This window comes from Anarrhichthys ocellatus, unplaced genomic scaffold (genome assembly GCF_004355925.1).
Source record: "Anarrhichthys ocellatus isolate YVR2014 unplaced genomic scaffold, GSC_Weel_1.0 scaffold3, whole genome shotgun sequence".
Classification (NCBI taxonomy): Eukaryota; Metazoa; Chordata; class Actinopteri; order Perciformes; family Anarhichadidae; genus Anarrhichthys; species Anarrhichthys ocellatus.
In genome coordinates, this window is record NW_022280033.1 from 11,941,187 (window position 1) to 11,962,556 (window position 21,370).

General features: G+C 40.2%; 1 protein-coding gene across 1 annotated transcript in view; it reads right to left on the minus strand.

Moving 5' to 3' along the window:
- lmbrd1 (LMBR1 domain containing 1) overlaps positions 1-20,746 on the minus strand; it is a 53,994-nt gene extending 33,248 nt beyond the window's left edge. Inside the window, exons 1-6 of the mRNA XM_031874534.1 lie at positions 20,650-20,746; positions 18,460-18,636; positions 17,485-17,548; positions 4,584-4,681; positions 3,237-3,304; positions 520-608 (exon numbers count right to left, since the gene is read on the minus strand). Of these exons, the coding sequence (XP_031730394.1) occupies positions 520-608; positions 3,237-3,304; positions 4,584-4,681; positions 17,485-17,548; positions 18,460-18,636; positions 20,650-20,715 (562 nt within the window). The 5' untranslated portion in view covers positions 20,716-20,746. The remainder of the gene's footprint in view (positions 1-519; positions 609-3,236; positions 3,305-4,583; positions 4,682-17,484; positions 17,549-18,459; positions 18,637-20,649) is intronic.
- Between the last annotated feature and the right edge of the window lie 624 nt (positions 20,747-21,370).

Genomic DNA, 21,370 nt, shown 5'->3' on the forward strand with positions numbered 1-21,370 from the left:
ATCAGCACCTATATAGGTTTCATAGCTTAAAGTAATCTATGTCCATTTAAAGTACTTACCTCTCATCTGACCCTAATGAGCATTGCTTTGATTTTAAACACGCTAACCTCCATGACCCGGTCTTCTAAAATATCTAAAAAAGGGAGAAGCGCATGTCAAGATCTACCAACCTCCCTACTTTTACAGTAGGCTTCATAAGGACTTACGGATGAGTGTCATGTTTCGGTTTTTAAGATTTAAAATTGTGCAAACCTGTCATCGTTTTGAGAAAACTTGAATCTGTTTTGTTTCGTCTGCAATTGAACCCCATCTAAAATGTTTAAAACTGTTAGACTAAACACCAATAAATGTGGCTGGATGGTAGTCGCATAATAGAAAGAATATGACAGAAAGAAGCAGAAAATATATAGTATAAAGAATGGATAGGAGCAATGAAAGTGACTTTAAGTAGAAATAAAGTCATGGTAACAACAACTATGAAAGTGAGACTCCAGCATTTTGTAAAGAGGCCGTACTTACGACTACTTCCAAGCTCTTCAAAAAGGTATTGTACTTTCTCCCACTGGGTGGAATTCTGACCAGGTGGAGGCTCGAGTGGAACGAAGGCTCTGAAAGCAATGAAACGATAATTCAGCAGAAGAAAGGTGAAATGCATTCGGTTACTTCTAAACACAGCACACAGCGCACCATATGTGCTTCGTTTTAGTCCTCGTACTGGCAGTGACACTTTCAGCAAACAAAGAGAGAAAATATTAAAGAATCCCTGTCCATGCTTTTTCTAATCATTCCACAACAGATGAACATATAGCGGTGTCATTGCTGTTGCTGAGAGAGCCAGAGAAATACTTTCAGAAAGATACACCGCAGCTAGTTCTGTTGGAAAACAGTGACGATGCAGCTTATTTCAATGCCCTTCTAGTCGAACATCTCTATCCCACTACACAGACCTTTCATGTCCTGTATAACGTAATGCTCAGACAGAGTTCACAGAATGTCCTCTGCTCCAGCAACGACACGTCTGAGCTCCATGGTGAATGTCGGTTTTCTTTCTTATCTGCATGCTGTACTATTGGACCTGCGCCTCTCTCCTCTGAATGGGGTTTTTTCCTCCGATGTTAGAATTCTCTTTTGTTATTACGAAAAATAAATCGTAAATGAAAAAGGGACTTGAATAAAAATCTAATAAATGAACTTAATATTCATTCTCGTATATCAAATAAATAATAATCGCTGCTGGATACAATGATACATTTCCTGTTTAAATGTGTTTACAGCAAACAAAGGGCATAAAAATCATAGAAAAAGGATCTTGCAAACTGTGTTATTGACGTTTTGCTTATCCACCGCCCCTTTAAAAACTGGATTAATTTCTCTTCTTGTCAATGGACCGTCTTCTAAACGCTACATCCCCTCCTATCCTTATTTGTAACGGAACAAAACCAAAAAGCTAAAGTTGTATAGCCTTCTAGATTTACCACTATTAACCTCGACAGATCCGATCAGCACTTCTGTGCTCAAACGTTTTGGTAGCTTGAACCTTTAGACCTGTTTCCTTGAAGAGGTAGATGAGCTAGTGTTTTGTTTATTGTAATATGTTCTCTCACATCCTGTTAGCTCCTAATTACATTAATCAATAATCCTAATTAGCCACGTAGACCCACCGATCACACAGACAGACCTACAGAAGTTCCTTTCAATCATAAGTTCTATAGATGTATAAATAGAAAGATGTATAAATTGTATCTGAACAGCTCCTTGATGTTGTGGGGAAACAAAAAAAAAAGTAAAAACATATTTTTGTCAACACTTTCAAAGCAGCACTAACATTTATATGTATGCAAGCTGAATGGGGGGGAAAGGGTCAACAGTATTGATGCTTCAGTGCAGATTCCATTAATCCTTCTTGACAGACAGCACAGAAATATGCTGCTCTGGGAATTTGCTCGGATACTTTCAGTAAGTTCAAAAAACTGGCAAAAAAGAAAAAAATAGATAAACAACGTTCACCAGGGGAGGGAAAAGGCATTAGATCAGCATCTCAATGACTTCCCTTTGCCTAACATGCAAAAAAGAAGAATTCCAGGTCTCAAAAGGCCTCATCTGCCCCTCCACCATGTGGAGGCCCTCAGGGCTCCACACTTCATCTCTTTCCTATCAATGCGTTTCCTTTTGGTCATGTTAGGTGTCGTTTCTCATTCTAGTGTCTGCTGTAGGAAGGAGCCACTTTCTCAAACTCGAGGTATTTCTTACAATGAGAAAAACAGAACAATTTAGGGATATTCATGCTTGTGCCTATATGACACAATATCATAAACAGAGTTTTAGCTCAACTTGTGTTGACTAGGTTTCAAATAAAAATGACGGAAAATGTGATGAAATTTAAGGTAAAGAGCTACCATCCAGACGTCTTAAAAGCATTGACCAATGATCTTCAGATCAATTTAATGTCTTAAAGTTTGAATATAAGACTAAGATATTTTAATTGTAATAGCAAAAATGAAAACGTATCAGTGAAAGATCAGGGGTAATTTAAGGAGCTTAATACCTGCAAGGTACAAAGACAACAAATAAAAGACATGAAGAAAAGACCTACTGAGTCAACAGTCACTGAACACAACCATTGTGTCTCTCAGTATCAGAAAAGCAGGACAGGATAAAAGCTATTGTGTTGCCAGAACAAAGCTGCAATAGTTCCAGTTTATGAGGTAGAAGAGGGGCTAAATTGCTTCTGTCAACAAAAAGAGTCCTAGCAACCAAACTTGAGGCCGTTAGAACCTATAGGCACATGTCCTTTAGTGTCCCAAAGCAGGTGAGACTTCCTCCGATGCACCGTTTAATGGTTGAGAGAGCACAATGCATCGTAGAGGCTGAACTCCAGGCATTCTGAGGTGCACAACCAGTTTAAAGAAAAGCAGATAAATGGGACATGGCTGAGAATGTGCTTCAATATAGATTTGCAGATATAATGTAAAAAAAAAAAAAAAAGTATTATCTTCCCTCCGCATGTGCTTTGTATATAGAGAAAATGCAAAAGAATGTAGTTCAGAATCCGATAGACAAGAATACAACCTATATGTAGACAGAGGACTAGAGTTTCCTCCTGAATGGTGCTGCTGCTGCTGCTGCTGCTTGAAGGGCTCCTCCTCTCATTAACTGAACACAATGACACATCCACAGTAACCCTTCCCACCTACAGTCTACTGAAGCAGAAGAAGCCATCCGTGTCTCCAACTTACCCAATTAAAAGGAGCGCTACGCAGACAATGGCGAATCCTACTGTGTACTTCAGAGCGTTCTTCACTTGCTGTAATAAAAAGGGAAAACTGGTCAATCACCGCCATGAAGGGAACAATGATTGTTCATTATTGGTGAACAGTGAGTGAGAGCTACACAGAGTCGGTGTGGATGCAGGTTGACCCGGCAGAGATAACACGTCAGTCCCTCCGCTATTCAAGGTGCTTTTAAAGCAACAATACAAAAGACCTCCCTGTCTGTTGGAGAAAGTGCCTCTGTCGGCTCAAAACTGACACACGGAAAGGAGAAAAGGCACTATGTGTTCGCTGGTGTTTGGTACGTCGCTCACTAAAAAGACTTTTAAAAGGTAGGGATGTTGTCAATTTGTCAAATTTCAGGTGACAATGTGCAAGCGGCACATTGTCACCTGAAATTTAATGTACAGTGTGAATGCAGTGGTGGGAAAAGTTTGACAATGGGACTCCTTTTAGTGCCACAGTATATCATTTAAATAGAAATTCATTGTTTTTCTTGTTTTCCCTTAGATTTTTGAAGCTTGAGTAGCTTATTTAGGCTTTTATTGATAACACAAACACATTACAATTTTACTGTCTGTATCTTCATGGCCTTAAAAACTTGCTGACTAAATGTCCTCATTCAACCAGCAAACACAAGAATACAAAACTTATTCTGCAGCACCGCAAGTGGTCAAGAAATCGACACAGTATCCTTCACTACCGGTTAAATATTGTACGTTGATTTTGACTTAGAACTCCAAATTCATATTTGCATAAGAAAAATTAAACTACGGTAATAATAGGGCTTGACAAATCAGTCGGGTACTATTATTAAAAATAACTGTTATTAAAACTTTTTATTTCCCTTCTGAACATTCAAGAAGATTACAATTTACTAGACAGACAGATTTTACATTCATGTTTGTCATTTCATCTATAAAAATAATGTTTTCTTCAGTAGCTGGGCACCAAATACAAAAACAAACATCAGGTATTACAAAATGACTGAAGAAACATATAATCTCTCATGCACCGTGCTGATGAAATCTGATTTGCACGCGTGTATTGTGAAGGTTCATGCCGTGTTTAAAGATTTGGGTAAATAAAAACTGGAAAGATGGACATTTGCTTTCATTGTTCGTCATGTAGAATGTTAAACTGGGTGCAATCACATGTGCTCGTGTTGCCTTAAGCTGGCTGGGAAGTTCAACTGAAACGACCTCACCTCGAGACATTTTGCATTAACAAATTGGTCGGCCGCACATGAATCATCTGAATGAAATTTGAATTCCTCAGAACTGCATGTGTAGACGAAGAAAGGTGCATTCTTACCGAGCATCTGTTCACATTGTCGTCATCCCTCTCCTCATAGTAGAAATAAACAAAGGGGATCCACAGGAACACACAGAACAGGATGATGGAGTAAAGTGCTGTATGGACACAAACGAAGAAATCAAATCAAAGAATTAGTCAAAGAATATGCTTTAATTCCCTCTTTCAGTCAGATAAATCATTTCATTTATTTATTCTAACAGCAGTTGTGAACATTTAAAAACATCATTTAGCAGTGAGAGTAGAAAGCCAAGGAACAATAGGACCCCGTTCCTTAAAAAAGAGAAACCTAGGCCAGGAATCACTTATTAATTGTTCCAAAAACATTGATACCACAGTGAAACAATAAGAAACTTACATTCAGTCATCCATAAATAAATGTTTGTAATGGTGCACATCACATTAGTCATTGTCTCTCTCCCTTCAAACTATCATATATTACTTCTATCTGTGCTGGATATTTATTGTATATAATATAACTTGTCTCAGACCGAAACACTGCAGAGCACCAACGGTTGTTTGTTTTAGATGACACTGTCCGATGTCACATGGGTGACTAATGGGCATTATCTGAAGTTGTCAGTTTGTGTCAGTTGACGCTTTGGGCAGTTGGACATGTGTGTAATATGAATGAATTAACAATATAAGTAAAAATACAACAATCATATACCTTCACAATGATCAAAACTGTACTTTTATGCTACTTAATAAGGAAAACAACAGATATGGTGCTTCTGCAATTCTCATAGCTGAAAATAAAAGTAGAAACCCAGGTGGTGGTTAAAGAAAAGAAAAAAAGGTGTTGACAAATCACAACAACTAATATAAACCACCAGAAGCAAGGGCCAATGGCCCCTCCCCCACTGTATACCCCTTACTTCCAGGGCCTTGCTCGGACCAAACCCATCTTGGAGCGCTGCCTTCATTTTGATCTCACCTACAAACCTGTAAAAGTTTTGCGAGGGACCGGGGGCAAACCAGGCCGGGGGCCTAAATCGGGGGAGCTAATGGCTTCTTCCCAACCTCCAACCCCAAAGAAATGATCCCTGAGGAAGCTCGGGGCAAGCTTCCATCAGAGCTAGTTTACCATAGAAGAAGTGTACATTAGAAATCTTTAGAAATGACATGTTTGGAACAAAGATGGGTTTTTGATGGTGGTCCATCACCTTACAGAGCTTCATGTAGGAATTTAAAGGTGACTGAATTGTTTGTTAAGCCAGGCATCGTATAGCTCTATGAAATCAGCTTTGATTGAGGTGGTAATGCTTAAGATTTTCATGTCAAAGTGAAAATTATTAAATATGATCCTCCTGCTTATTTTTAGTGACATCCATCCATTTGTGTTGTGTATAAGTTTATCCAGCCCACCAGCATTATTAATGGTGCTTTATAGGCTTTTCGCTGTTTGTTTAACAGTAGCTTAACAAGGCAGATGTTGATGTTGACCAGCTATCAAAGTTTTAAAAATGGTGTCTGATAATGTTTGACAAGACTTCCCAGATTGAATGATTCATCTTGGGACAAAAGGTGGACCAAAGCCACACTACAACAACGGATTACAATTGCAAGCCACTTCATTAACAGCAGTGTTTTCTGGTTTATGTGACATCTGTAAAAGGCGGTTAATAATACTACTGGGAGTGTTTTCAGTAAATGAAAAATGTTGCCGCTTCTTTTCTGATTGTAATCCGGAGCACTGAGAAGCTGATTCAAAAAGGCATTTGTATGTCAACACATTATCCTTCACTCAGTATCACTGGTGTGTTTAATATTGCTTTGGGCAACACTCACAAAGCCGGTACTCATCAGTCCCACTTCAATGTGGACCGCTGGACACGGTAGACGCAATACACCCGTCCGTAGTGAAAGAGTTCGCTTTTCTCTCATTCAAGCCTTTGTTTGTTTGTTTGCTTCCTTCTGTACAAGATGCTTTTTTTTATTTTTGGAGAATCCAAAATGCATTAGAAATTCATAGAGCGGAGGTGAGGCAAAAACACTTAAATAGAGATATGCTATTTCAGGCTGGGGGGGCTTCTCTCTCTGCAGCAAATGGATGTTGGTGAAGACGGCCCAGATGACCCCAAAATACCCCAAAGAGAAGCATGTCACAGAGATGTGCTCCACAACATGGCCGGCACAGCCCAATGCCTCCTCGAGGTGATAATGTGAATCATCAGTGCACGTCACAATGGGATGCCAAATAAAAAAAAAACCTGCACGTCAGCTGAATTAAACACAATCGAAACATAGAACCGTTATTGTATAAAGAGATTCAGGACTACACAGAAGGCACAACAACTGAATACATGCCATTAGAGCATGATAAACTACACAACAATTGTAAACTGAATATTGATCTTGATAAGCATTTAATCCATAACATCCGTACTACACTTCAACTGCAATGTACAAACAACCGCTCCATATCCCTCCCCTGTGAGTTGGACTATATTTCCCAAAATGCTCTCTCTCCTGCAGACAAATGTCATCGGAATAGCGGCTTGCTTTTTGCCAGCTGTGATTGTGACAAGGCATTACTTTCAATAAGCACATGCTCATTGCTCCACTAACGTATCCATTTACACTCATTTACAGCTGGGAACGCAGAGCTTAGGATGACGCCAGGAGCCAATAAGATGGGTTAAAGCATTGGGTGATATTAATCATAACACCATGAATATTAACATACTGAGAGAATAGGTCATACTGCTTTACCACACATCATCCATTACTCTCGGAGCAGATCTTGTACTGGGAAGAAGGCCTGACCAGGGATAGAAGTTTAGCACATTTATCCCCCTGACAGAGAGCACAGGATAAATAATTCATTGTCCTCCCTCCACACTTTATATAGCTCTTGTGTTCAAATATAGCATGGACCCCAATTTACTCGTAAGGGGAAGCAAAAAACAAATTAAAGAAAACATATTTTGAAAGGTTTTGGGAGAGGTGGCCATAAAAGCGTTCCATCTACCGACGGAGTGCCAGCTGGGGAAATAATGCGAGGACATCCACACAGGCAGTAGTCAATAGCTCATTATATTTTAATAATCATTTGTGGCAGTTTACAACAATTATAACTATTACAAACTCTCAATCAGAGCAGTAGTTTCACTCCTAATGAGAAGCATTAGAGCCGTGTCCTCACCTTACTGTGGCTCTCCACAGAGACATTAGCACCTGGACTCCTGTCCCTGGCAGACAGGCAAAATCTATTACATTTTTTTGGGGGGGGGAAATTAAATGCCAGGGGAGATTTTGCACAGAAACACCGACTCTAACAAAAGGACTCCAGAGACTGATGAAAATATATGTCTGTACAGACACTTGCTGAAAGCTATGACACTCTGAGCTAGCACTCTCATTTTCAGTCAAAATCAGGGAAGGCTATATTTCTTTCTGGGGGGCTAACATGGGATAAAACACGAGTGAATATTAAGTATTAAAATATGAAGGAATTCAAATGTGATGGCCGTGTTGCTCCGTTTTTGTTGGATGAGTGTCTAAACACACGTTTGCCAACATTCAAGACAAAGGAACTTGATACGATGATGGATTATCAAGGCTCATTTGCTGCAAGTATGTGTTGGAGTCATTCTTAAAGCCACCTAATGCAGTTTTTTTTTTTTTGCTTTATTTTGCTTTTATTGGGCAGAGCACAGTGTAGAGGCAGACTGGAGAAAGGTCTTTGCACCAGGGACTTTGCAGTTGCGTGGCATGCGCTGTGTAATTGCTGCTTTTAACTACATTTACAATCTGTATACAACCAAGAAAGAGCAGGGCCAGATCAACATGCGTATGTATGAGTATGCAAATGTGGGCTATATTATTAGTATTTTAATATCAAACTCAAAGTGCTTGACAGAGAGCAAAAACAAACATGGTCAATCCTATTTCTAATTGTTTGTTCTACTATTTAACCTACGTCATGGCAAAGTCATGGCATGGCACGAGCATCAGAATGAGGAAGAACGGGGATTTAAGTGACTTTGAACATGGCATGGTTGTTGGTGCCAGACGGGCTGGTCTGAGTGTTTCAAAAACTGCCGATCTACTGGGATTTTCACGCACAACAATCTCTAGGGTTTACAGAGAATGGTCCGAAAAAGAGAAAATATCCAGTGAACGGCAGTTGTGTGGACGACAATGCCTTGTTGATGTCAGTGGTCAGAGGAGAATGGGCAGATGGTCGGGTCAGAATTTGGCATAAACAACATGAAAGCATGGATCCATCCTGCCTTGTATCAACGGTTCAGGCTGCTGGTGGTGGTGTAATGGTGTGGGGGATATTTTCTTGGCCCCTTAGTACCAATTGAGCATCGTTTAAACGCCACAGTCAGTATTGTTGCTGATCATGTCCATCCCTTTATGACCACAGTGAACCCATCTTCTGATGGCTACTTCCAGCAGGATAATGCAGCATGTCACAAAGCTCAAATCATCTCAAACTGCTTTCTTGAACATGACAATGAGTTCACTGTACTCCAATGGCCTCCACAGTCACCACATCTCAATCCAATAGAGCACCTTTGGAATGTGGTGGAACGGGAGATTCGCATTCATGGATGTGCAGCCGACAAATCTGCAGCAACTGCATGATGCCGTCATGTCAATATGGACCAAAATCTGTAATGAATGTTTCCAACACCTTGTTGAATCTATGCTACGAAGAATTAAGGCAGTTCTGAAGGCAAAAGGGGGTCCAACCTGGTACTAGCAAGGTGTACCTAATAAAGTGGCTGGTGAGTGTATGTTGAGACATCTCTTCACTAGCCAAAGAAGAAGGAAGCTTGCATTATCTGGCCAACAGACTCTTGAAACAAACATTTTTTTTAACATGTATTGACTCCAAACATTACTTGTAAGATGGCAGCAAGTGGTGAACCTAACTCCAGACTTCTATGTGGAAACCTAGAGCTCATCTCTAGCGCCCAGCCGCATGTTACTCTAGTTTGTTGCCATCTGCTTGTGACAATGGACTGTCACCAAATGAAACATCCTGTTTGTTTCACTTCACAGCTCAACGGCATATTGTGTTTGGTTGAAAAGAAGCCCCCCGTATACCCACTATAGGACAAATGGACTCCACAGGGCTCCTCGTGCATTGTTGCAGGAAGTGGGGGCCATCGATTTCAAAGACATGTGGGCGACTGTGGCTAAGTGGCCGTCTTTCAATCAGAGGGTCGGTGGTTCGAACCCCGGGTCTGGCTCCGCTAGTCGATGTGTCCTTGAGCAAGACACTTAACCCCAAAATTGCTCCCATAGATGTGCCTACGGTGTAGAAATGTGATACTCTGAATTGTAAGTCACTTTGGATAAAAGCGTCTGCTAAATGACTGTAATGTAATGTAAAAGACGAGCCTTGAAGAATGTGAAGAGTGAGCCGATACAGAAGAACTTCTTCATGGGAACCACATCTTAATGAGTCGCCTTATCAATCGGCTCCTGAGCTAAAAGACTAAACATTATTTCACAACCAACAATTTGCTTATTGTTTCATGCTGTACCATGCTATCTGATAGAAGATATATGACAAACAGTAGCAGCCTGATATCAAAGTAAAAGAGGTGGTTGACGATTGAACTTGTGAGTAAAAGACATGTCTGTGTGGGATTTGCAGAGACCTCTCAGTGTTGAACATCACAGCTTACATGCGCGCTTAAATACACGAACACGCCTCAACACGTTTTAAATAAAATGAGGACTGTCAGGTGAGCAGAGAGGATTCTTAATCCTGCCTTGAAAACAGATGACTTCTAACATGCACATGTTTACACCCAACCATTTCTTCTAAAGTGAGCAAATGTATTTTTAACTGTATTTTGTCCAGTCAAATCGACGCGTTTACATGTTGATGAGTAGTAAAACAGTAAAACATGAAATGGTAAAATGAATACATATAAGAAAAGAAAACTGGCTGCATTCAGATTGAGTTTTCATCAACCTTGTCTTCTTATTGGGTCCTTGTGCAGTACTGGGGACGTTTATGATGAATTGTACCAGAGTTGCTTTTAATGATATTAACTTCGGAGCCTGAGAGATTGATCTCCTCTTCATTGGAGTTTCCTTTCAAAGATCAGTTGCCAGAAACGTCCATCAATGAGTTACTTTGTTAAAACAGATTTAGAGAGGTGTTCACTCACTCAACAAAGCTTTGGTGAAGGCTTGATAATGTTTTAGCACCAAAGTATTAAATTAATTGATTAACAGGTATTAGGCTGGATTAAAGCGATGACAAAGTGGGCAGACACACTGGTATAATATTGAACATTAGAGCCTGACCAGTACATCACAACGGCAAACATTATCGGCCAATATTAGCTTACTACATATATTGGTATTGGCGTATTTGTAAGCCGATGACTAACAAGTAATTACCTTACAGAAATGACAAAGACATGTTTAAAAGGTGCTATATACGAGATTTCTATTGCCTCTCAACAGCTCTCAACATGGCAACGGCTGAGACGGCGGCTCACAGCTAACTGTGCTAATGGAACAAACTACGGCTAAAGTGCTGACAGAGCACTTCCCAGACGACGTCTTTGAAGTGAAGAGCTATCCGTGTTATGGTTTTTTGCACAAAGTGGCAAGAAAAGTGTCTTTTGTTTCTTATGCACGCTGGACTATGTTCTTATCGAACTGCCCTTCAAAATAAAACTTGTCAACGTCTTCAGAATGCTCTTACAAGAAGCACCAGACTACCACTCTCCTCTAAGATTCAGTCAGCGCATGTAGGCTGGGTGGACAAGAATCGCAGAGGAAAACAAAGTACTTGCAGAATATTTACAAGAGGATTGCATCCTCTCTAACTTCTCCCCTACAAATGGCATTAAAAAGGCAGAGAGAGAGAGAGAGAGAGAGAGAGAGAGAGAGAGAGAGAGAGAGAGAGAGAGAGAGAGAGAGAGAGAGAGAGAGAGAGAGAGAGAGAGAGAGAGCGCCAATGACTTATTTAAAGGTCCCAGGGGTATTTTGCCATGTTGCAAAAATACCTTATGCATCACTGCTTTGAAGTACTAAGCAGTTCAAGGAAATGTATAAATGGACAGAGGCTGGAATTGAAAGGCTGGGCTTTCAAACTTAGGGTTCATCAAAGATCACAAAAAGCTATTTGGGCTCTAAAAGGAAGTGGGTGTTTCAGTTACAAACATGTACATCCTCTGTGAAGTCGAAGGTAGAGTGTATCTGATACTACACTGTGTAAAATGGATCAACAACCGCTGGGTTTATTCTCTACAGTCACAAAGTAACATTTCACTTACACATACAATTTTCACTTCCTGTTTGGCATTGCAGTTGCGTTGTGATACAGCCGTTATCTCTTCATCACAGGTACTCTCAAAATGCATTCTGATGCAACTTACTATCCCCATGCGCTCACACATGCATGCCTGTATCTGTGAGAGATGTAACACAGCTGAAATGCATTTACTTGACCTACTTCTGATGTTACTGGTAACATGTAGCGTAGCCTTCACAATAAAAGGAGTCTGAGCAACTGTGAGATTTCACAGAAATTGATAGCGCTTCAAAAATAAACACACATGCAGTTTAATAATAAACAAAAGGGTGCAAAATAACCTAAAAATACCACAATATCATCCACTTCTACACATTATGTATAATTGTGTGGATTCTAAATATGAATACAAATCGGGTACAAAAGTAACAGTCCATTAAAATGGAATTGTGCCATATTATCATTACCTCCACTATAATGGTAAACATTCAAATGTACATATTTGACTACTGACAGAAATTCACCAAATGACAGCTATATAAGGCCATCAAATGATTCCACAAATGAACTAAATAATGCAGAGAAATCTTAAAATCACTGTACTTATTAACTGTGATCAACACTGAATGCAAGTCAGTCACCTTTAAGGAAAGCGTGTCTAAGTGGAGGAAATAGGAGATCTCTATGTCAAACCTGCAGTTATTCAGTGACAGCGCTGTCAAATGTGGCCTTAAAGAAAATCCAACTTTAAAGGTTAGACTTGGAATGAGACACACATGGAGCTTGGTCTCCACCTACTGGCAAATAAAAAAGCAATGCCCCTCAGAGAGGAGAGAGTCCCTGGTTCTACATGAACAACAGGATACTTAAAGAGACTGAAAGGAAGAATATCTTCTTCAGCAAAGACTTATAGGCCTCTCAAAATGTCATCTTCATGAATGTGCACCATTTTACTTAGTATGTAAAGTATGTATTTAAATCAGTAACAATTTCACTCAATTATGATATTATAATATATAGTTGGCATCCCTAAGCTATAACTGTATTCCCAATATATGCTTTGAGGAACTAAGCACGATATCAGATTTTTTGTATTTTAGGCAGTTTTATAAGCACTCAACCCTCCTTATCGACAGCCAAAGGTTGCAGGACCGCAACAAATTGGCAGGCGGATGATTCTGCAGCACACACACTCCCAGAGCTGTGATCACACAGATACATGCTAGAGGCAGGTAGCTAACTCTTTCAAGCCTCTCTCTTATCCCTCTGCTAGCTCCTCCAATGCATACTCTTGGAAGATTTTTTTGAAACTGGATAAGAAAATGTATATAATGGTATTAACAAACTATGTGCGTAATATGAAGCCTACTTAACACACAATAGAGAATCAAAGCATGTATGTGGAATAAGGACTTGGCATGACGCACAGCAACTTCAGCAACCACTCTATAAACAATTCTAGAGATTGTGACTTAAGATTCACCCTCAAATGTTCTACTTTACTAAACCAACTACGTAACCTTTTCCATTCATGTGTGAAACATTGCTTGAGCTTGAACTGTTGCACCACGAACATGGTTTCCAGGCAATTTGGCCATTAAATCAATTAAACTACTGGCGGGAAACAGCCCCGCATCCAAGACTAAGCCAACAGGATTATTAATTTAGGAAGTCGCTATAGAAGTTTCCGTTAAAAGGGGATGTCTAATCCAAACTATGGATGGTCACACAGAGCATTAATCTTGAGTAGGAAATCATATTTGTGAATGCTGGATTCAGGTGAAGTGTTCATGGTCTGTGAAAGCCAATTTTCTGATGTCACTATACAAGGGGAAGTGGTTTCTTTGATTGGGCTGTCTGGGCAGGGAGACAGCTCGTCTTCCTTGCATTTGGCATTTCTGAACAGACGGTACATAACAGTGTTGCTGACAGGCACTTTAAGGCAGCATCTGTTAGAAAACGTGTGATTTAGTGTCTTTGGCATGACTGAATTTGCCACCGACAAAGACAACAAACTCATGCTTTCCTTTAATATGACAATCATAAAGAAATTCCGGTAGAACTAATAGCTCTCGGTTAGGAATTTATCAGCCAAACGGCCGAGATACTGTCCCCATGATTTGCAACCACACTCAAATACTGGAATTATGGAGTGATCCATGGGGACGGGACCGGCTCGTAGCTAGAGAGTCGTGCAGGACGATCCAAAGATGCCCGACGGAACGCTTGACAAACCTACAAAATGATACGACACAGCTTGCCTCAAGCCAAAAACAAATTGCCAGTGCCAGTAAAGAGTTGTTCTTGGAAAGCAACACTGTGGCTAGCCTTCTGTAGAAGAAAGAAAAAAAAAAAAAAAAAAAAAAAATAGAAATCGAGATAACTTGGTTCTGTGCACTGTTTGCTATCGTTTTGTTTCACCAAGTTGAATAAGGCGAGGAACATGAGCCTTGAAATGATCGTCGCAACGGTTGTAAACAAACCCCGAGTCTGAATCCCTGAAAGAGAAAATAAAGGCAAACTTTCATGTTTTTCAGAGATATCCAATACCAATAGCGGATACCGGTCCGATACTCAAACAGCTGGATCGATGGATACCATTATTTTGATAAATAATAACTGAATAAATGTATATCTATGCATTTATTTGATACATTTTGTTTTACGAAGTTAGGAAAGCAAAGTTTAATTCAAGCCCGATGTTGCCTTACACACAAAAGAATGATCCCAGTCTCTTCCGCATACAGCTTAGTAATCAAACACTGATATCGGATTGGAACTCGACTGATACCCAAAGCCAAGGTATCGGTATCAGGACTTAAGTTGGATCGGTGCATCCCTAATTTTCTTTTTTACCTAACCCATATTTAAACAGGTATGGCCTGTTAAGTGTAATAAAAGGGTAAACTGTTAAAACTACCGAAAAGGAGCAGTCACACTCGATACCTGTAGGTGGCAAGTGTCAACATTGCAGTAGCTATTTCCTTACTTGCCTGTAGAAGGCGATATCAAAAGGTTAACTTCTATACATTCAAACTGCAGCAGAAACACAGGTGAAACTCATTTCTTTAGCGATGGCTCAGTAAGCCCCGACAGTGAGCCTGCGTACACATTACTGGAAGTACTCGACACCGGAAGTACCTGACGTGAATCTAATGCAGTCGTCTTTTACAGTCATCAATTCCACTTTTGCTGCTACATAAGCCAACATGTCTGCTCTGAGAAGGGTCCGTCAACAGGTGTTTTCACTTATTCTGGTTAATTGGACTTCTGCTCAGGCTGAAGTTGGGCTGAGCTATGCTTTCAATTACATGAGGCGGCCACATTTCATGAAGCAATAAAAATGATAAAAGGTGTAACGTGAAACCAGGAGTAGCACCAGACAAATGTCAATCACTATAAATAAAAAAAACACCTGTGTGGATAGCCCATGGGTGTGTGTGTGTGGCCTTTAAGGAGTTTTTTTCTTACTACAGGTTATAGAAGAAAAAAATTAATTGTAAACATGAACTTGATCTGTGAGCACAGGATTTTTCTATCCTGTTCCACCTTCACATGGAGGAGGAAGACTTTGGCTGTGTACAAGAAATGCAAAACATAAACTGCAAATGGTGTAATGATGCGAGTGACTATGATATTGGCCATCATTAAGACACAGTGGCCAAAGTATCAATGATACTAAAATGTCTTCATATGAAGGTCATGAAAACCATTCACCTCGTGTTCCCCGGTAGTATAGAGATGGGAATACTGTATGTGCGCTCCATCTACTGTCACCTCCAATGAAAACACTTTCAGCATACTTAATATGCAACAGGAAATGGAATTTATTATTGATAGCTTTAGTTGCCTGCTATTTGACACATTCCACACATTTCAATGGTCGTAATGGGCATTTTGCCAGGAAACGCAGTAAATGTTTGATATCTGTGACACGTTGCATGATCATGGAAAACAAGCTGCTCGGTCCTTCCATTACCATTACCCGGTGAAAAGGGCTTTCTATTGTTTCAAAAGGTACGACCCATTGTAGTTCATTATCTCGACTTGCAGGAGGTTATGTTTGGTCGTGTGTGTGTGTGCGTGCGTGACTAACCTCGCATACCCCTGGACCCATCAGCCTAATAATTCGTGTGCTCATCTATGACTGCATGCTCAAGGACCTCTGGTGGTTACTGTGATTCACACTTTTTGAAAAACACTATTGACTGCTGCTTACTTGCTTCTCTTCTCTACACAGCAGACGTCAGTCCAGTAGTATTCCTGATCTATTTCAGTGTAGGCAGTGGCAGGCTGTGCATTTTATACCTGGGCCTTCTGTGCTGTCCTACTGAGCTACGGTTATTTGTTTCTATTGGTGTAATAATACACGTATTTGTATTAAACCGTTTGGTACGAGGCTTACGAACCGAACAATACGTTTGAATAATACTAGTGCATTTGGAAAATGCAGAAGCTTAAATTGTGGGAAATATAATGTTTTCGGTGGACTGCGCTCACATAACAGACAACGGGATGTGTGATCTTTTGAACCCGGAACAATAACAAAAAACAGCTGAGGCCCGCACGTGTTCAGGGAGGCTAAGCTAACTTGCGTTCGGCCGGTTTGTTGTGTTCACTGTGCTATGGCGTCCTCAGGTTAGCATAGCATAGCTCCAAACACCAAGATACTCAGTTAAAACGAAACACATTCCCAGCCATAAAATGTGGGACGCTGTCAGCCAGGAACACTGTTCATACAAATCCTTTTCCTGGCTGAGTCAGCCATTGAGTGTTAAAAAACAAAGCTAGGAAAAAAAAATTAAAAATAATCGACATCAAGCAAAACCCTAAAAATGTTATTTCTTCCATGTCTTTCAATTTGAATTCTTACTCCAACTAACTTCTGCCAGCTTCCTTAAGTTTCACATTAGTCATGTGCTCGCCCACTGACCAATCACAGCGCATGTTAATGCTGACGTACTTAGCAGGCTACCTGGGTAGCATCAGCACGTCAAAGAATAAGCCATGAACATGAACATGTCAAACTAAAGATCTGATTGGTTGAAGACTATGACAATCAACAACATCGTCCCCATTCACTTAAACTGCAAAGTCTACCTAGAGGACCTCGGGCCTCTCTCCTTACATAGAGACATAGGGGCTGAATCTGATTGGATAAAAGCTCTCCTTAAAACAAGCTGTGCTGGAAGCAGAGCAACAGAGGAAGACAGGAGCTGTGCAATGAGAAAATAAGCTAATGGGAAAAAAAATAATACATGTAGTGTATTTGTGAAAAATTATAAAATAGCTATAACTTTTTGATTCTGTTTAGGCCAGCAGAGAAGGCTTAGCTGGCCCTGACGGCCCACCACTGAGTGTAGGTTATAGTTTGCCCTCGAATAAACACTAAAAATAATATTCGTCAATACCCAAGAAGTTTCTGCGTATTGTTTCCAAGGTTGATATCATAGGAGAATGAAGCAGCACACTTATAATCATTCATCGCAAAACAGCCAATTTCAGAGAAAATATTCAAACAGAAGAGCTAATTCAGAGAAGCAGATACATTTCTTCTAAATTCCACAGTAAATAATCCTCCAGCTATTATTTTGCAAACAAATATACATTTTATTTTTTTAAGGTGCCCCCACATAGACAGGTATTAAAAAATGCACTTACTGTAATATCCATACAGCACAGTGTCTTCAATCTGTCCTCTTGTCTCATTGTTTGCTGCCCATTCCTGGATGTCAGCAAAGGAAAAGTCCATGGTGAAGAATTCAAATTAAGCTCAACAGCAAAAGGAATGACAAGTATACAAATAAATAAGAACAGGCATCAATTAGATTAAAGATCATTCCAAAAAACATTAACAAGTATAACATATAGTGTGATAATTAACACACGCAGTGGGGGGTACGTGTATTTATCTATTTTTATTCATGCATAGCACAGGTGTAGGAAAACGTCCGACATTGTTTGCATTTCCTGCATTTTACTCTCAGAACAAATTCTCCAGAAAACGCAAAAAGATTCAAAACAATGTAATTATTTAAAGAGTAACAGCCTAAAATAAAATGTATGTGTCCGTTTCTGCAGGAACATGATTCTCACCGCAATGAGACATGCTCAAATTATCTTTTCCTGTCACAAAAGTGTTATTATTCTTCATTTTCTCTTCACACTTGGCTAAATTTCATCAGAAAAGCCACCACTTGCTTTCATGCCTCTTTGCTTGTTTGTAATTTTTTTTTATTACAAAGTATAATCACCAAGAGATCATCAAAATATCATGTTTGATTAATGAATAAGGGATGAGTTAACATGTGCAGCCTATCTTGGCCATGACTAAGTGGTACAAAAAAAACAGAGCAGCTCACAACCCACAGAAACAAGGAAATTACCTGCTGTCCAAATTAAGATGCTATTACACACTCTGCTAAATCTTCAAATAGATAGAAGCAAATGCAATGACTTTGCAAAACAAATAAATGTATGAGCCCAGAAAACGCATTCAGCTTTTAGATTGGACTAAAACAACATCCACGTTGTCTAATTCTATGAAAATTACACGGCAAAGTTAAAAGCTGCCTCAGGACAACTCCATTCCTCAAATTGATTTTTACTGGCGCTGTTAGCATAACAGATACTCGCCTTATAGGTACCGTTGGGATACTTCATGAAGGAGACGAGGAATATATCCACCGGCAGAAGTGCTGAAGTTATCAAAGCAATGGCCAGTGCACATATTGCTGTGATAGTTGAAACAACCTCACTCTCCTGCCGACTTTGAAATTTCCGAATGTAGACCCAACAGAAAGCCAGGATGACCTGAACAGAGAAAAAACAAGTTAAAACAACGATTATGGGGAACAATAACAATTGAATATTTACTTGAGTCACTTTTCTCCTTCCAGTGACTTCACGTACAAGTCAATGGTAAATGGACTTGGACTTGTAAAGCGCTTTTACACTACATGTCGTTCACCCATTCACCCACTGAAGGGAGGGGCTACCGTGCACGGTACCACCTGACCATCAGGACTATCTACCCCCTCGTAGTCAGCTGGTAGCAGTTTTTGGGGTTAAGTGTCTTGCCCAAGGACACATCGACATGGACTAGCGGAGCCGGGGAATCGAACCGCCGAACAGCTGATTGAAGGATGACCCGCTCCGACACTGTGCCGCAGTCTGGTGATTGTCGTGTGTGTGTGTACCCGCCCAGGCACTTCAGATGGAAATTGATAAGAGCTAAATCTGGTATCAAAAATGTTCTCATTTTGAGATTATTTGTTCTTGTGCACGGCCCCTTTTTGATAAAGACTAATGATTACTAACTCCACTAGGACCACAGCAATGTACAATACTTGATACACTATCAGCATCACTTTCATAGAATATGCACAATAAATATTCGTAGATTTGTTTTCCTGTTTGTGATGTCAGGTTTTCTTCACATAAGCTTCAATTTGTCAATTTCAATTTTTTTTCCAATGAAAGGTCACGGACCAGGAAGCAAAAAATGAAATCAACAGGAAGTCTGTTTACTGCTTATCCATCCTGTCATTTACAACCTGATGTAATATTCTCCCTGATCAGACACAAGCAGTCAGAGTGTACGGTGTACATGTACGTGCACTTTTTATCAGTTTTTGATGACTTGGACCCATTAGGTCGGAAACCCATCTGTTCTTTAACTAAAGCTTTAAACGGTACAATTTCATTTTTGTCTACGTAATCGCAGAAAGATTTGGTAAATAAAATAATTTGAAGGAATTAATACATTGAGAGAATTTGTGTAGTTTAAATGAATCGCTGTTGCTGTGCTTCTAGTCTATTCAACAGTTGCTGATTGCCAAAAATAATGACTCAAACGGTTTTCAACTTTGAATTAATTCATGAATTTGCTGATGCATTGTGTTGCCGCTTAACGAGAGCAACTGGCAGGAAAGTCATGAGACAAGGAAGCAAATAAGGGTCTCCAAAATGACAAGGATGTATTCAAGGCACACAACCGGTAAGTAGTGAGGACACTGCTAAAACTAGTCCCTTTAGATCAAGGCAGACAGGATCAATTAAAGGCCTGCAGCCTTAAGCCTCCGGCTGCCTGTTTTGCTGGGTAATGACAGGGGCTTTGCATCTAAATAGGATGCATTTGAAATGTTTGTTCAAATAGAAGGGGCTGCTAGTGTGGTGGGTTAGGGAAGCAGAGCAATTTAATAGCATTCTTCTATTCTGCTTCTGATTTAGCCACGTGACTCTTGAGTGACAGCTAGAGATAATGAGTGCTAAACTGGGCAGCAGATTACCTGGCTGAGCAAATTCACGCCGTTCAGTTCAAGTCACGTTACCAGTGAAGTCAAAAATAATGACTCGCAGGAAAGGAAAGGTGACATGTATGCGTGTTTGCAGCGTCTGTGGTGGAATTTGCTGGTTTTCAGCGGCACTAACGTTGTTATACGGCAGACCGTAACTTTTGTAAAGCGCATTTTAAAACCTTGTGGGAGAAACCTAACTACGACACAGCACAGTTGGACGCTGTTACCGAGAAACATGTTCATTTTCTGTATAAAAGAGTAAAAATACCCGGCCTCCTATTCTCGCCTTAGTGGTGTTTCACTCTCCCCTGCTTCTAATAGTCTGGTATGTAAACGTATAATAAACTACACTGGCCACCAGCCTGAAACTGTGTCATGGCTAATGTTAGCTGAAACCAACCCAGAGCCCTGTATTGACGTTGATACACGTAATACCTTTACCACGCACCTGCTGGAACACCTCAAAATACTCGTGTAACAATACACACTTGGTGAAACGGACTAGACAACTTCAAAAGTCGCTTACCAGCAGTATACAGGTGAAAATAGACCACCCGAGCGCAGACTCGGAGAGCAGCGGCTGATCCGCCATCTTCACTTCCTGCAATAACAAAGCCACGTGCTCCCGCTGACGTCACCACGGCGGAGCGCGAGCAGCAGCCGTGACGTCTGTTGGTGTGTCCGTGTGTGTATGTTGTCTCTATATGTGTGTGGGCTGCACTGTTACAGCAGTTTAGTGAACTGTAGCATGTAAAAGCTTCACTGGTGGCGGGTCAGGGAGGCCATACAGGAGCAGTAGATTCCAACAATACAATATAGACCGAGCCTGATAGTGGGCCTGATGACAAATAAATGTTAGGGTCAGCTGTCCTCGGAAGTTTTAGTTTCATATAACACCCTACCATCTGTGAGGGAAAAAGTATTTAGATACCATGAGTAAATTGCATTAAGTAAAAGGTTGGCTTATAAAACCACAGAAGCATGAGCAGCAAAATGTTCTTACATTTCAAATACGTTGTTATAACTGTTATTATAGGCTTTTATTATAATTGGATTGGTGTTTTTATAGCATCAACATATCAGAATAATTTGACAGTGTTAGGTATTCTCATTAAGCAATGGATCATAACTTGTAAGCTGATAAAAATGTTTTATATAAAATATTTACACAGGCACTTTGGCTCACCTGAGCAGTACTTCTGGGGGCAATTGTACTATCCATTTTGGCACATGGCCTGACAGGTGGA